Source organism: Podarcis raffonei, chromosome 4 (genome assembly GCF_027172205.1).
Source record: "Podarcis raffonei isolate rPodRaf1 chromosome 4, rPodRaf1.pri, whole genome shotgun sequence".
NCBI classification, from domain to species: Eukaryota; Metazoa; Chordata; class Lepidosauria; order Squamata; family Lacertidae; genus Podarcis; species Podarcis raffonei.
In genome coordinates this window covers 72,457,032-72,472,977 of record NC_070605.1, presented here as the reverse complement: position 1 = coordinate 72,472,977, position 15,946 = coordinate 72,457,032, and the positions used below count along the sequence as shown (strand labels likewise).

The window sequence follows — 15,946 nt, the reverse complement described above, 5'->3', positions numbered from 1 at the left end:
GGTTAAGAACAGTTTCAGGTTAAGAACGGACCTCCAGAACGAATTAAGTTCGTAACCAGAGGTACCACTGCAGTGGTGAAGGCAGCCCAGTTTAGGGACATTTTAAATCTTTGATGTTTTATTGTATTTTAAATATTGTGTTGGAAGCAGCCCAGAGTGGCTGGGAAAGCCCAGTCAGATGGGTGGGGTATAAATAAATTGGTGGTGGTGGTGGTGTTATGGTGGTGGTGGTGGTGCAGGAGCATGTTGGAATCCAAAGCCCCTGGCCAGTGTATTTATAACCCTGCAATGAGATGTTGTAGTTTTGGAGTTATTGTCACACTGCCATTCCAGGTGACATTGCTACAAAGCCCTGCTCCAACAGTTCACTTGTCCTGCAGTAACAACCTGGATGATGACCTGAAGGAGCTTGCTTTTGCTGCAAGCTAAGCAAAAACTGGGACATGCCTAGTTCTCCAGGTCTGCTCTGATTACCTTCTCCTCATATGTATGGCAGTAACCTACATAGCATTAAGAGCAGCTCTGCTGGCTCAGGCTAAAAGCCTCTTTTGTCAAGCACCCAGTTTCATGCAATCCTGATGCAGTTTCATGCAATCCTGGGAAGTCAACAGTGAAGGAGCAAGGTCTTCATCCAAGCTTCTGCTTCCCTAGAAGAATCATCATGAAGCTGTAGTTGCTGTCAATGCGCATGCCCCACCCAATGGTTCTCCTATCAGGACTGCTGACCACTGCCCTATTGGATGAGCAAAGGCACTGCAATATTCAGACTGGTGCCACACAGGCTGACTCATCCTGGGCAGCATGGTAGAACTTCCTGTCTCAGTGAGCAACAAGGTCCAGCAAGTCTTTGCTTCTGACCTGGTCTCCAATCCTGCCTTCTGGTTTCTCCTCTGATCCCGTTTGCTCTTCAGACCTGACTTCCAGTTCCCAGCTCTTGACTCATTCCAGATCACTACCCACACAGCCCAACCCTTCCATGTATCCCCTCAGTTAAAATCCAAATGTAATTCTGTATTATTGGGTTGCTGTTTTTTAAGATCAGGGATGCTGACCTGTCCTCCATCCACAATAGTATTCTGTTTGCTCCTCCCTTGTTCAACAGTAGTAGGCATTCAAATGACAGACTACTGGGTGGGGTGGTATCAGTCTCCCAGTCCAAACCATTTCTATTTACTATGGCAACCACCAATGCTCATTCAGACACCAACTCCATCTGGTATTCAGATTCTTCTGGTTTATGCATTTTACATGAAATCAGCTTTTGTCTCGGTGGTTATCAAGACACAGATTATTAATGAATATATATTATATGCTACTCAAAGTCTTGCTTATATTATGGATGTGCTTGGAATAAGTGATTGCTAAGGGAACTTCGCCGTCTGAAAATAGAATTACAAAAATTAGATCCAAGAAGACAAATGTAAAATTCAGGTAGCAAATTAAGCATAAAGACATGCTAATCGGAAGCATCTTGACAAGGAGGTTGTGTAATGAATATCATATATAGATACCTAATAACTAATAAAATAAGCATTATCATAATACCTAATTCTGCATTCACCTTGTACTGAAACAGCTGTTAAAAGAAGGAAGCAGTAGCCTGCACAAGCCAGGCTTGCAAAATAAGCACTACAGTCATACCTTGTGTTGTGTTAGGTTCATGTTGCGGCTTGCGAACGCAGCAAACCCGGAAGTGTATACTTCCAGGTTTCGCGGTGCGTGCACACACAGAAGCGTTCTGCGCGCTTCACACATGCGCAGAAGCGCTCTATCGCGCTCTGTGCGTGCGCAGAAGCGCCGCTCTAGTTGAGGACTTTTTGGGGTGCAAACAGCACCCCAGAACGGATCGTGTCCGCAACTAGAGGTACCACTGTATGTAATTCCTTTTCTCCCTCTGATCTTGCACTGATGAAAATGTTCCTCTTGAGAAAACTACGAGACACCCTAATTATAGTTTGAAAAAAAATACATCTTCCTCAAAGGAAGCAGTCTCCAGCTTAAATCAATATATATTTGTTGCAAGTTACTCCTGGTGAGATCTGTTGCTCCAGGAAAATTGTGCAAATAAAGTGGTCCAAGAGGTATACAAGTGCTCAATGCATTTTGTTTCCACGGGAAAAGAACTAGGACACAATAGAAATCTTTGTCCGTGCGAATCAAATGTCTGCCACGTACGATGCCTTAATAAGTGTGTTTTCATTTCAAACCTTTGCCTTATGGAAAGAAGGCATGGGACATGCTTTAGATTTGGATTTAGTTTTATACTTTAGCACAAGTCTCACAATATTAAAATGTTAAAATTATGGGTTGCACCAATGCTGCTGCTCTGTTCACTTAGTAGACTTCATGTTGTGCAACAAGAATTTCCCCTCTTCTCCTCTGTAACCCACATCGGACCCTCAAATCTGCTCCAGTGGGTCAGGGGTCACTATGGAGCTTATTCTAGGCATGTGTGGGGAGAAGAAGAGAAAATACTGTTGCACAAGTGAAACTCTACTATTGCAGCACTGGATACAACTCTATGAGAACTGTAGCACTACAGATGAATGCATAATAATGGTGATGGTGATGGTATTCTGGGCTGTGTGCTGCCTGAACAAGCTTCTGGTGGCAGAAGATCATGGACCAACGCTCCATATCCAAGACTAAACTGGTCTATATGGCTATAGACCAGAGGCCTCCATCAACCTTAACTATTGGCTATGCATCTACAGCCATCAGAAACTGCCACCTCTCAGACGAGTCCTACAGACTGCATTGCCCATGGCTTCATTCACTGGGGATGTTGGCTTGCACGTGTCAGCTCCTCTTACTCATTGGTAGCTTTAGTTAAGAGAGTCTTCTGGAACCATAGAACAACTAGCCTCACTGTGGGACCAAGCAGTGTTATACACAGCCCTGGAAGGAGTTGACCAGTCAAAGAATAAACAATACAGGACATCTGAAAGGCTGCACTCTTGCCCTCTACATGGCTATCATGTCACTGTTCATCAGATGTTTGTTTAGCATACTAAGAAAATGAAGACGCTGTATATAAAGGAAGGGAGAATGTGGTGGCACAAGCATCTTTGCACAGCTCTGCAATACTACCTGAAACCAGGAAACTAACTTTTAAAAAGCCTAACAGTTCTTTTAATCCTTTGCCAATTATCTATGCAAATAAATTTAGACGGTACAGACTTTTAAAAAAAAATTGTCTAGACAAGTTATTTTAAAAGGTTTCACGAGAATCTTATCAGGGTTTGCTTACTGTCAAACTGATGTTCTGTTCCCTCTCTGCTTGTCATAACTGCTATCTTACAGTAGAAATATTTGTGCTCATTGCATTACATATGAAATATTCTCTTCTCGTGGTTTGAAAGCATCTTCCGAGAAAATGGAGGCTAAATGTCAACTCTGCCTTACTCACAAACAATACCCTTTGCCACATAGGCTGATGCCCCCTTTTGGGTCTTAAAACAAACAAGCAAGCAAGCAAGCAAGCAAGCAAGCCAACAACCACTCTCAACCATCTGCCCTGGTTTGTTTCCCAAGTTAAACTCTAATTATGAACAAATACTGTGTTTTTGCGTACACACACACATGTATCAACTGTGCTAGTCCCACTACTGTTCTAATTTACAGTCTGCAGGCTTCTTACAAAAAAGCAACTGTGAACCATGTGTCACTTTTTGCAGTAAAAAGCAATGACTGATCTATGCAAATATCCCAAATGAACCATGCAATTCCCCACTTGCCTAATCATCTCTCACGTGGCCTCTGTGTGCATTTTCCCAGTGCTATTTCAGAAGAAAAAAATGTGCCGGAACTCACCACGAACGCCACCCTTGTTCTCTTAGAATGGCAAATGGTGCCCACCTGAGAGGTGCCAGAAATGAGTTCCGGCTGAAAAAAAAGCGCCCCATTTTCCCTTCTTCAGTGTCGCTAGAAACAACAACAGCTATGGTGAGAATCAGAAGGCTGCGCAAGCTCTCATGAGCACACTGTAAAACAGGGGCAGCCTGTCCCATTTCGCCACTTGAGGCGAAATGGGAATGTGCCACCTCCTGCTCCCCCACCATGCCCCGCCTGCCCCTGCTGCCAGAACACCCCCCTCATCAAAATTCGTCAAGAGGGGGCATTCTGCAAGGCCTTGGCACTCGTCTCCTCCACACCAGGGAGCAGCAACATTGCATGCTGGAATGCCTCCCTCTCACTGAAAGTTGGTGAGAGGGAGCATTTTGCCAGCATCAGAAGCGGTGGACTACTTCTTGCGCTTCCACCACCTGAGGGGGCTGCTTTACCCCGCCTCATGGATGGGTGAGAACTGCTTTAAAGGAGCACTGGCACATAGATCTTGGGAAAGAAGAAAGGCAGAACATGTCACTACACTTATCCAGCCAGAACAACCATCATTTATTTACATCTAGATCTGCCCTGACAAGGCATAACTATTAGTATCTAAGGCCTTTAACAGCTTGTGACCAGTTTCCTTGCAAGATCACCTTGCCCTATACATGGTCAATCAATCACTTCAATGACAAGTGTCACATACATGTTTGAGAAAAGTCCACACAATCGGTACCTTGAACTGAAAATGCCCATGAGAAAAATACATTGCTGAAGAGGTTTGATTTTTAATTTTGCTGGGAAAGGCATATAGCAGTACCTTTTGCATTTAAAGCTTCTTCTTTTATTTTCATCACAGTTTCTTGGCCTTCTTTTTCCTTGTTTCCAGCTGTTATAAAATCAAGATAGAGAAAAATAACTGTGAAAAACCGTCAGTATTGCAGACTTAAAGCGCAATAATAAATCCTGCAAAAAGAAAAATCTACACCTGAAATTCTTAAATGTTTAAGCAAAGGAAGCAGAGAAGGGGAGGGGGGGAGTTACAATAAATATAAGAAAGAATTTTGTTATCGGCTGAGTGAAATAAGGTCTTATGGCTTCCAGGTGGAAAAGTCAAAGTTAGAAACAGAATTGTTAGAACCCAATACTAAGAATCTGTCAAGAATGTACAACTTGCTGTTGAAATGGAATACACAGGATGAAACGGTTAAATCAGCTATGATTAAATGGGCACAGGATATCGGACATGACATTATGTTTGCTGACTGGGAACAGTTATGGACCACCGGAATGAAGTTTACGGCATGTAATGCCCTAAGAGAGAATATTATGAAAATGATTTATAGGTGGTACATGACCCCAGTCAAGCTTGCAAAAATCTACCATTTGCCCAATAATAAATGTTGGAAGTGTAATGAATCTGAAGGTACTTTCTATCACCTTTGGTGGACGTGCCCAAGGATTAAGGCCTTCTGGGAAATGATCTATAATGAAATTAAGAAGGTGCTTAAGTGTACCTTTCATAAGAAACCAGAGGCTTTTCTCCTGGGCATGGTGGGCCAATTGGTGTCAAAGAAAGATAGGATGTTTTTTATGTATGCTACAACAGCAGCAAGAGTCCTCTTAGCAAAGTATTGGAAGACACAAGAACTACCCACGCTGGAAGAGTGGCAGACGAAGGTGATCGACTATATGGGACTGGCGGAGATGACGGGCAGAATCCGTGACCAAGGGAAAGAGACGGTGGAAGAAGACTGGAAGAAATTTAAATTTTATCTTAAAAATTGTTGTAAAATTAGTGAGTGTTAAAATGTTATGGGTAAAGCATAGCAGATTTGCAGCGATAAATGATTGGATAAGTGAAAAAAAAGGCTAAAGAAAGGGAATTATAAGTAATTTAGATCAGGGGTTGTTGAAAAAGTTTAAAACAGGGATGCAGAAAAGGGAGGCATGGGGAAGTCGTTGAAATTGGGTATAAGAAAAAAAAAATTGTGAAATAAGGTCTTAGTAGAGAAAAGCTTAATTGCCCATTCAGTATTGGCTTAAAAACACAGCATCTCCCTTGAACACTGAGATCCTGGAATAAAATTTGGTACACATTCAGAACATAAATACATGTTTCAGATGAGATATCAGCCCAACTATGGAAAGATTATTTGGCATAAATTCTGGATACAACTCTACATTTCAGTTTTGAATATCAAGCTGGTCCCTACAACCATTAGCAAAACAGGAAAATGTTGTAATGAAATTGTTAGGATATTTCCGTTCCACCTTAAAAGGGAGCAGGATGTTTGTGTCTCAGCCTGCGTACCGTATTTTTCGCACGGTTGGACGCACCGGACCATAGGACGCACGTAGTTTTCAGGGGGGGAAATCAAGGAAAAAATATGATTTCCCCCCCCCCCCAGCTCTGGGAGCAGTGGACAGGCTGCACGCAGCCTGTGCGCTACTCCAAGACCTTCTCCCTGCTTTTGCGGGAGGTGGCAGAATTCCCCCACCTCCCGCAAAAGCCCACAGGAGCCCCGCGTGACTCCTGCGGGCTTTTCGACCAGGAGGGAGAAGGGACTGAAACGGCCAGTCAGTCCCTTCTCCCTCCTTGGGGAAAAGCCCCCAAGAACCGCTCGCTCTTTAAAGGCTGTGCGGCTCCTGCGGGCTTTTCTAGGAGGTGGGGGAATTCCTAGAAAAGCCAGCAAAGCCGTGCAGCCCCTTTAAAGAGCGCACGGCTTTTGCCTGCTTTTGCGGGAGGTGGGGGAATTCCCCCATCTCCCGCAAAAGCCCGCAGGAGGGAGAAGGGACTGACTCAGCCAGTCAGTCCCTTCTCCCTCCTTGGGGAAAAGCCCCCAAGAGCCGCTCGCTCTTTAAAGGGTGCGCGGCTCCTGCGGGCTTTTCTAGGAGGTGGGGGAATTCCCCCACCTCCTAGAAAAGCCAGCAGAAGCCACGGAGCCCCTTTAAAGAGCGCCTGGCTTTTGCCTGCTTTTGCGGGAGGTGGGGGAATTCCCCCATCTCCCCCAAAAGCCCACAGGAGGGTTGGAGAGTAGCGGGAAGGCGTCGCACGCCTTCCCGCTGCCCCCCAATCTCTGGGGCTGGCGATGGGGGAAGCGCTTTTTTCCCCACCGCCAGCCTCCAAGCCGGGTTGGAGAGTAGCGGGAAGGCGTTGCGCGCCTTCCTGCTGCCCCCCATCCTCTGGGGCTGGCGATGGGGGAAGCCCTGCTTTCCCCACCGCCAGCCTCAAACCCGGGTTGGAGAGTAGCGGGAAGGCGTTGCGCGCCTTCCTGCTGCCCCCCATCCTCTGGGGCTGGCGATGGGGGAAGCGCTGCTTTCCCCACCGCCAGCCTCCAACCCGGGTTGGAGAGTAGCGGGAAGGCATCGCTGCCTTCCCGCTGCCCCCCAATCTCTGGGGCTGGCGATGGGGGAAGCGCTGCTTTCCCCACCGCCAGCCTCCAACCCGGGTTGGAGAGTAGCGGGAAGGCATCGCTGCCTTCCCGCTGCCCCCCAATCTCTGGGGCTGGCGATGGGGGAAGCGCTGCTTTCCCCACCGCCAGCCTCCAACCCGGGTTGGAGAGTAGCGGGAAGGCATCGCTGCCTTCCCGCTGCCCCCCAATCTCTGGGGCTGGCGATGGGGGAAGCGCTGCTTTCCCCACCGCCAGCCTCCAACCCGGGTTGGAGAGTAGCGGGAAGGCATCGCTGCCTTCCCGCTGCCCCCCAATCTCTGGGGCTGGCGATGGGGGAAGCGCTGCTTTCCCCACCGCCAGCCTCAAACCCGGGTTGGAGAGTAGCGGGAAGGCGTCGCACGCCTTCCTGCTGCCCCCCAATCTCTGGGGCTGGCGATGGGGGAAGCGCTGCTTTCCCCACCGCCAGCCTCAAAGAGCAGACTCTCCTGGCTTCAGCGGAAGCAACGCAAAGCCTCCGGAGCGCAGGCTTCGGAGGCTTTGCCTTGCTATCGCTGAAGCCAGGGAGCCTGCATTCGCTCCATAGGACGCACACACATTTCCCCTTCATTTTTGGAGGGGAAAAAGTGCGTCCTATAGAGCGAAAAATACGGTATTTCCTGTTCACAGGATGTTTCTGTTGTGTCTTTGCTTTCGTTTCTCTCTCTTTGCCTGAACACGCAAGCAGGCAGTCATGTTTTTCTTTGTTCTGATCACCGCTGAATAAACTTGGAAAAATGCTCTCCAGCTGTGCATCTTTCACTGTGTGAATTCTGCTGATAGAGTGTGCACCAGCCTAAGAATGTGGAATACTATTTCTGAGGCTTCGTGTCGCTAATTGCTGATACTGCGTGTCTACGGGAGATCGATGGATCGTCCGGCAGCCGGCTTGGGGGCTCAGATGGACTTTGTCTCCCTGGCAGTATCCCAACAGAAATATCTGCACTGAAGGGTGAGCTATCAAAATGAATGTTCAGGTTGAATTTTTAGGACAAATTCTATATTTCATGTCAAACGCAAAACAAAAGCCTATAGCCAAACCTTCAAAATTAATTTGAACTATTCTAAGCTAGTTAATAACTCCACAGTCTCTCCACTTTCATAACAATTATTCTTTAGTTGCCACAGATTTTATGGAATATCCCTTAGGTCCTGATCGCTGTGCAACAATGCCTATAGGTAAATGTAAAGCTGACCAAAAAGATCACACACACACACACATTCATTTTCCCTGTGCTTTTTCTGAAAGTAGTTTGTAACGGGTTAATTTTCTAGCATTCACAATAGCTTTCATTCTCCTATGCAATCCACACACACACACACTTCCCAAATAAAAACTTATGTAACCATTCCAAATGGGCAGTCTTTATAGGATTTAAAAGTTATAGACACAGACAGCAATTTTTGTCTGCAAACCCCTGACATGAACACTGGTCTGCAATTGACTCTGCATCTATTAGATCAGCTTTTCAATTATATCAGCACTGCCTGGCTGATCTCTTTTTATTTAACAGTGGAGTGGGGTGGGGCGGCAGGAAGAAAGTTAAACAAAAGAAAGAGGGAAAATAACTCTTAACAGTATTTGTTTTCACTATAGAAATAATCTTGGAGTTACACAGCGGAAACATTCAGTTTGATCCTAATCCCTAAAAATAGATGCAGTGTCAACGAACAAACCCTCCAGTAAAACTGCCATATCCATGGACTTCTCATTGAACGAAGCTATGGGCATGAGATCAAATCTCCTCACTTTTTCAGCCTAAGTGATTTTCTACAGCAGGGAATTAAAATCCAATGTGTGCCATAGTACTGGATGTAGCTATGCTGCGGGGGGGGGGGGGAGGAAGCTTCTATGATAATCCCTGCAAGAATTTCATCTGATCTTCTTCCTCATCCATCAGCTGCGGTACAGCAAGCAGGCTTATTAAGAGCCTCCAGAGTCTTGTCTAAGTCCTGATAATATTAATTTCATCTGGACAACATATTGCATATTAACATATTTCATGCTGCATATTCATTATTTTAAGAAAACCCGAGCACTTCCATATGGATGCAGTTCCAGATGAATAATATTTCTAAACATGTCTTCTAGAAATTTTGTTGTATTTTCTTACTCTGTTATTTTTGTTTTAATTTGTTTTATTTTATTATTGCTGAAGCTGCACTTTTAAATTATTATATTAATATATTATGTTAAGTTAAACTCTCAAGGTGACATATATATTTTAAAATGAATACATAAAATTCTATATTATTATTATTATTATTATTATTATTATTATTATTATTATTATTATTATTTATATACAGCCCTTCATCAAAAGATCTCAGGGCAGTTCACAAGATAAAAATATGGAATAAAAACACATATAAGTAATTAAAACAAAAACAACATTATTGTATTAATTTAATTGTCTTTCTACACTCCAAGCAGAGTAACATTGCCTCTCATAAAGGGGGTGGTAGATTATATATCCACAGATTTCAAGAGAAGGAAAGACACATTAAGTAATTGCTTACTAAGCATGCATATTTCAGTTTGCAAGGGGAAGGTTTTGGTGCTTCTTCAGTTACTGCTGTTGTTGTGCATTTAAGTCTGTGTAATTGCACAGCTTCTGCAGTTCAGTTCAGAAATTCTGCTATTGGCCACTTAACGATAGATAAGAGATCAGGAATGGACCGTGGACTCAGGTACTCCCTTAACTCCCTATCTTACCCTCTCCACTAAATTCCCTTGTTTCCCTTGACTATGATGAGCCTTTTTTTCCCCCCTACACTGGCGCAGTTTGGTTCATACCAGCCTGGGTTCTCCTCTTAAACAAAGTTTGAAATAAGTTTGTGAAACTTGGTTAAAAGAAAAACCTTGCAACAGGCTCTTCCCTAACACCAGGAAGCAGCAGGGGTCAGGAGAACTTCAGCAGTCATACTTATTGGTAAACAAGAGATCCACAGCTCTTTGTAGCAGCTAGGACTTGCTGCATGACAAGACCAGGATTCCAATTAGTTCCCACTATTCCAAAAGCAGTTTGCCATGGGGTGGAGGTGCCTGCTATTAAATAAAACCAAACCCAGAGCTCTGTTGAGCACACAGAACTGGTTGCAACTAATTCTTTTCGTTTTCACCCAGATATTGCTAAAAAATATAGTAGTAAGGATTGTCCATAAGCAATGTCTCCACAAATAAGGAAGCAGAAGAAAACCAACCATTCTGAAAGGCCAAAGAACAAACGTTTTTGTTACAGGTTGGCTTGCTGCAAATGTGGTGGATGAAAATATTGATGTGGAGCGTATATGTGAAGGGATGCAAAAAGAAATTGCAATTCAAAGGCTCATAAATTGCTGAGATTAAACACTCACTTTACAATAAAAGCTAAATATAAATAATGTTGAACATATAAATCAACACTAAAATGACAAGGTAAAGAGGTTTACTCAAAGCAATCAGATGGTAAAAAGCGATGGATGGCAGCTAAGAGCCCTGTTTTAATTCTGAAATTCATACAAGAAACTCAGAATGCTGATCACTGTAGCATCTTCCATGATCTGAACCTCAGCTATGCAAAACTGTATCTGTGCATAGAAACCCAGCCAAAGGTCTTCCTTTTTCTCAGTGTACTTTCCAGGATGATTTGTTATCAGTATCTCAAAATCATTAGGGACGCGGGTGGCGCTGTGGGTTAAACCACAGAGCCTAGGACTTGCCAATCAGAAGGTTGGTGGTTCGAATCCCCGCAACAGGGTGAGCTGCCGTCGCTTGGTCCCTGCTCCTGCCAACCCAGCAGTTCGAAAGCACCTCAAAGTGCAAGTAGATAAATAGGTACCGCTCCTGCGGGAAGGTAAACAGCGTTTCCGTGTGCTGTTCTGGTTCTCCATGCTGGCCACATGACCCGGAAGCTGTACGCCGGCTCCTTCGGCCAATAAAGCGAGATGGGCACCGCAACACCAGGGTCGGTCACGACTGGACCTAATGGTCAGGGGTCCTATCTCAAAATCATTATTTCTATGAACATGCTGTCTTGGTAAAACATAAACAACTGTTTATTTTGCCAGATCCTAATTTTTCATTGGTGATAGGAATTATGGTGGGAAACTTTCCATATTCCTTCTCTACTATTTATGTAACAGAAGGAGTATAGATGTGTGCCTATAATTATTTGTAGCACGAAGCCTTGGCAAGTATATTTTATCGTAGTCACATAGGATCTCCCTGTGCAGATGAAATGCCAAACTCTTTCTAGTCTTACTGTGTTACATAGCTAGGGAAAAGGTAATAAAAATAACATTTTATCTCCTGAAGTGCAGGGACAGTTATATTAGAACATTTAGAAGACATGTAAAGCACTGCATTGTCTATCAGATGATACAGGCTGTCAAGCCTAATGCTGCCTAGAAAGTAAAGAAGAGACATTTTGTTTACCCAAGTCACAGACTGAAATTTTTCTAACTACTGACAAGGTAACCCAAACAGACATGGAAGTCAGGCTAGCCATTTCTTCAAATACACAAACTGGCACATTTTAAGGAACTAAAATAAGGCCATTCAGAGTGAAATGCAAATGAATGGCATTTCAGCTTTAAAAAACAAACAAATTATAATCACAGCTACCATGGAACTCAGCTACATGTAATTCAAATTTGGACAAACATTGAACTTAATGCTTTTTATGAGCTTCCAACCCCCCCCCAAAAAAACCCAACAACCCAGAGATCAGAGAGTTGCCACTGTACTAAAAATTCCAAACTTTATCCTTAGTTTACAGGCCAATTTAACCAACTTCATTAACAATAGCATTAATTTTATCGTTTGTTCCATAATGACCAGGGAACACAAGGTGCCGTTTACTTTAACAGCGGAACTCACTTCGACTCCATCTATATCAGGCATAGGCAAACTCAGCCCTCCAGATGTTTTGGGACTACAACTCCCATGATCCCTAGCTAACAGGACCAGTGGTCGGGGTGATGGGAATTGTAGCCCCAAAACATCTGGAGGGCCGAGTTTGCCTATGCCTGATCTATATCTTCAGAACCTGCAAAAACACCTTCTACAAGCACAGCAATTATTGTTGTTATTTATTTTCTCCAAATAGCTCTCGCAAGAACCTTGCACCTGGAGAATCAAACTGTGTTGAAAGAATCGGTTTTGCATAAGAAGTAACCCCTACTGGTTGCAACCCTCTAGGATCCTGGCCAACGTTCCATAACTTCAATGCATTACTGCTGGTGCTAAATTTTACTTTGCTTTATGTCTATGGAAGAGACTATGAGTTATCAATATCATCTCTCAACTGAACCAACATATGAGGGTGATGGCTAGGCTTGCAATTCTACTCAGAGCTCCTGGGGCAAATAATGTGATGCAAAGGTAACTAATAATTAAATCAAATTACATGACATTACATTGTTAATAAATATTTTTATCATTGCAATACCAACAGTACCTATTATGACGTGCATGCCAAGTCTTGCCAAATACTTCACAGTATGGTAACCAATTCCTCTAGTGCCTCCGGTCACTATGGCAACATTCCCATTTTGAAGAGGAAAAACTGCATGAAAAGAGAAAAGTAATTCAGGTTAAGATCTATTTTACTAAAATGCTTACATTACTCATTGTAACAAAATACTCAGCTACAGCCGTTTCATGTTATGTGGCGATTGTTCTTGCAGCAGTTACAAAGGTATTATTTTATGGATCATAATGAAAAACGCCAGTAGCATACAGTTGCTGCAGCCAACCACCACATAAAAAAATATTCCTCTTATATAAAATTAAAAACACAAAACAGTGGTTTTATCCATGTTTACAGGGCACTTTACAAAGAAATCACAATAAAAAATACAAGGGCAGAAAAATCAGCTGTAATAATAATTAAACAAACAAACAATAAAAGCAGCAGCTCAAAAAAAACCTTATAAAGTCTGGAAGAATTATCAAGTTACCACCTAGTGCTGAGATTCATATACAGATTATTTTTATTGTATTTTAGGCATCACTCATTACAACACATTCATAAAGGTGATGTGTGCCAAAAGAAATCCAAAAGAAAATCATACATACTAAAACTTATAAAAATGGGGAAATTGTATGCTGATAAATATATTAAGCTCATCTAATTTGTACATGCACCTGATGCTAAGAAATTAATGTAGTCCCAAACCAAGGCTACCTAAGAAGATACGTAATTCCATAACTAAGGTGCCACTATTGAGAAGGCCATTTTTCTGTTTGCCACTCACTGCTCCTCAGGAGGGTGAACTCTGTGGAGGACCACTAGAAGTGTCCTCAATACATAACCACCTTCATTTTTGAGAAGGGAAGTGATCCTTCAGTATTCAAGCCCCAAATCATGTCAGGCTTTTAAAGGTAAAGTCCAAGCACTTGTGCTTGAAAATACGACTTTATTTTGAAATAGCTGCAGCTTCAGAGGCAACGCCACATTACAGTACTCAGCATCTGAAGGCTAGCAAAGCTTATCCCAGTCTGGGACGAGTTGTACCTGATACACCAGCCTTAGCTGAGGAAAGGCATTCTTTCACAGGGATCTCAAGTGACAAATCTGGATCCAGGCAAAGCACTGATCCCTGGAGAGGAGTGCAATCCCATCCAGAACAGGAAGAACACTGTCTCCTCCAGTAGATGAACCGCCTACACTCAGTGTCTTCCTCTTCAGGGTTGTATTTCAGTTTATTGTCCTTCATCCATTCCACTACCAATTTCAGCACTTTCGACACATCACTTAACTCAGATGTCAAAAAAAAAAAAAGGTAAAGAAGGGAATCATCGGCATACGTTTGGCACCCCTCACGGCAGCTTCATGTAGATGTTAGAAAGAAAGAGGAACAAGAGGGACCTCATAGCAAAAACAGCCTAGGGCCAAAATACCATGGCTGGTAGTATCAAGGACCAGTGAGAGGTCCAGAAGAATTAGCAGGGTCACACGCTTTGTCCTTTAAGCATAGGGCTGAAATCACTTCAAAATTTGTTGGTGATATTGGTTGACAATATAAAGAAGCCCTAATGAGTAACAGCTGGAATGACCACATCAAATAAGGGGCACCTTTTGCGTGGTCGTGCACAGCCCCCAGATCCCAGTTCGGCATCCGGTAGTACGGGCTGGCTTCGCCCTCCCCAGGCTGGATACCTGGAGGTCTCTGTCTACCTCAGCCAATTGCCCAGTCCCACCTGGGGAGATGTTGCCAGGGGATCAGCCAGGTAGGGGGAGGGACCGCCCTGCCCACACAACAGAAGGTGAATCTTATGGCCAATTTTAATCCAATAGCATGTTGTCTTGAGTCATTATTCCACTCAGGGGTCGCCTGGGACTGGGGGGACTCCACCTGTCCACACAAAGCTGGGTGTAAATGTGCAAAACCAAAGTTCACATTCTAAGTACTGTAAACCATGAATCTAACTGAATGCCTTAAATTTCCTCACAGTATTGTTATGCTAATAATATAAGGTAACTGCCATCTACATTGCTTTGAGATCTGAGGAGAAAAGGCAGTATAAAAAGTTTACAAACTAATAAATAAAACATAAATAATTTAAAATATTTTCTAAGTTTTGGAAGGTTAATACTGATTTAGAAATTAATATCCTATTTAAGCACCATACAGTACATACATAAAGGTAAAGGGTAAAGGGACCCCTGACCATTAGGTCCACTCGTGGCCGACTCTGCGGTTGCGGCGCTAATCTCGCTTTATTGGCCAAGGGAGCTGGCATACAGCTTCCAGGTCATGTGGCCAGCATGACTAAGCCGCTTCTGGCGAACCAGAGCAACGCACGGAAACGCCGTTTACCTTCCCACAGGAGCAGTACCTATTTATCTACTTGCACTTTGACGTGCTTTCGAACTGCTAGGTTGGTACATATATACAATACATATATACACATGAACAATTTTGCTTCCCTCTTTTTCATTAGCCTGGAATTACACCATAACACCATAAAAGCATAACAATAATAGGCCTCATTACACATTCTATAAGCCAGCTTCATTCCATAAAACAGTCAATTTTTATTTACTTCGCATTGCAGAATGATTTGGCAATATAAGAAGCAATAAGTCCATGGTTTGGGTTACCGATCATTGTAAGCATTTTATAGTTTTGTAAAGATTATACACACACACACACAAGCTTCATGCACACATGGGAAAAAACTGGCCAACATGTTAAAAGAAAAAAAGACCTACATACATTTTATTGGTAATACTACTGGTTTAAAATCATAAATTGTACTAAATTCTGTGGGGGAGGGACTCTGATCTCATTGAACAAACAGGTGTACACAACAAAAAGCAATATAGCCTTTGAAGGCAAGGATGAAACAAGGGAAGGGGAAACAGCTGGGAGAAATCTTTGTAATGTCAGACAAGAGCAGCCCTGAAACAACAGATAAAATGGGTTGCATTAGACGACAGCACAAAAGATCAGAGGAACAAGAAAGTGAAAGAGGGCTGCTGGCATTTTTGACATACAAGGAGCAAAACAACAGAAGAAATTCTCCAAGCAGCTTCCTGCATACACTTAAAGGAACTGTATTGCTCCAAAATTGATGGAGCATCAGCAGCTGGCTTGGGGGGTTTTTTATATTCCAACTCTGAGCAAAGCTAAATTCTATAAGTCTTACCTTCCTGAAGTCACAATTCAGCCAAAATAGTCTGAAAGAGGTTTGAAAT

The 15,946-nt window shown here is 43.2% G+C and overlaps 1 protein-coding gene across 1 annotated transcript in view; it reads right to left on the bottom strand.

Annotated features, from left to right (window-relative positions):
- Positions 1–15,946, bottom strand: part of DHRSX (dehydrogenase/reductase X-linked) — a 101,313-nt gene that overhangs the window by 64,377 nt on the left and 20,990 nt on the right. The window contains exons 2-3 of the mRNA XM_053387296.1: positions 12,701–12,808; positions 4,649–4,717 (exon numbers count right to left, since the gene is read on the bottom strand). Coding sequence (XP_053243271.1) covers positions 4,649–4,717; positions 12,701–12,808 — 177 coding nt within the window. The remainder of the gene's footprint in view (positions 1–4,648; positions 4,718–12,700; positions 12,809–15,946) is intronic.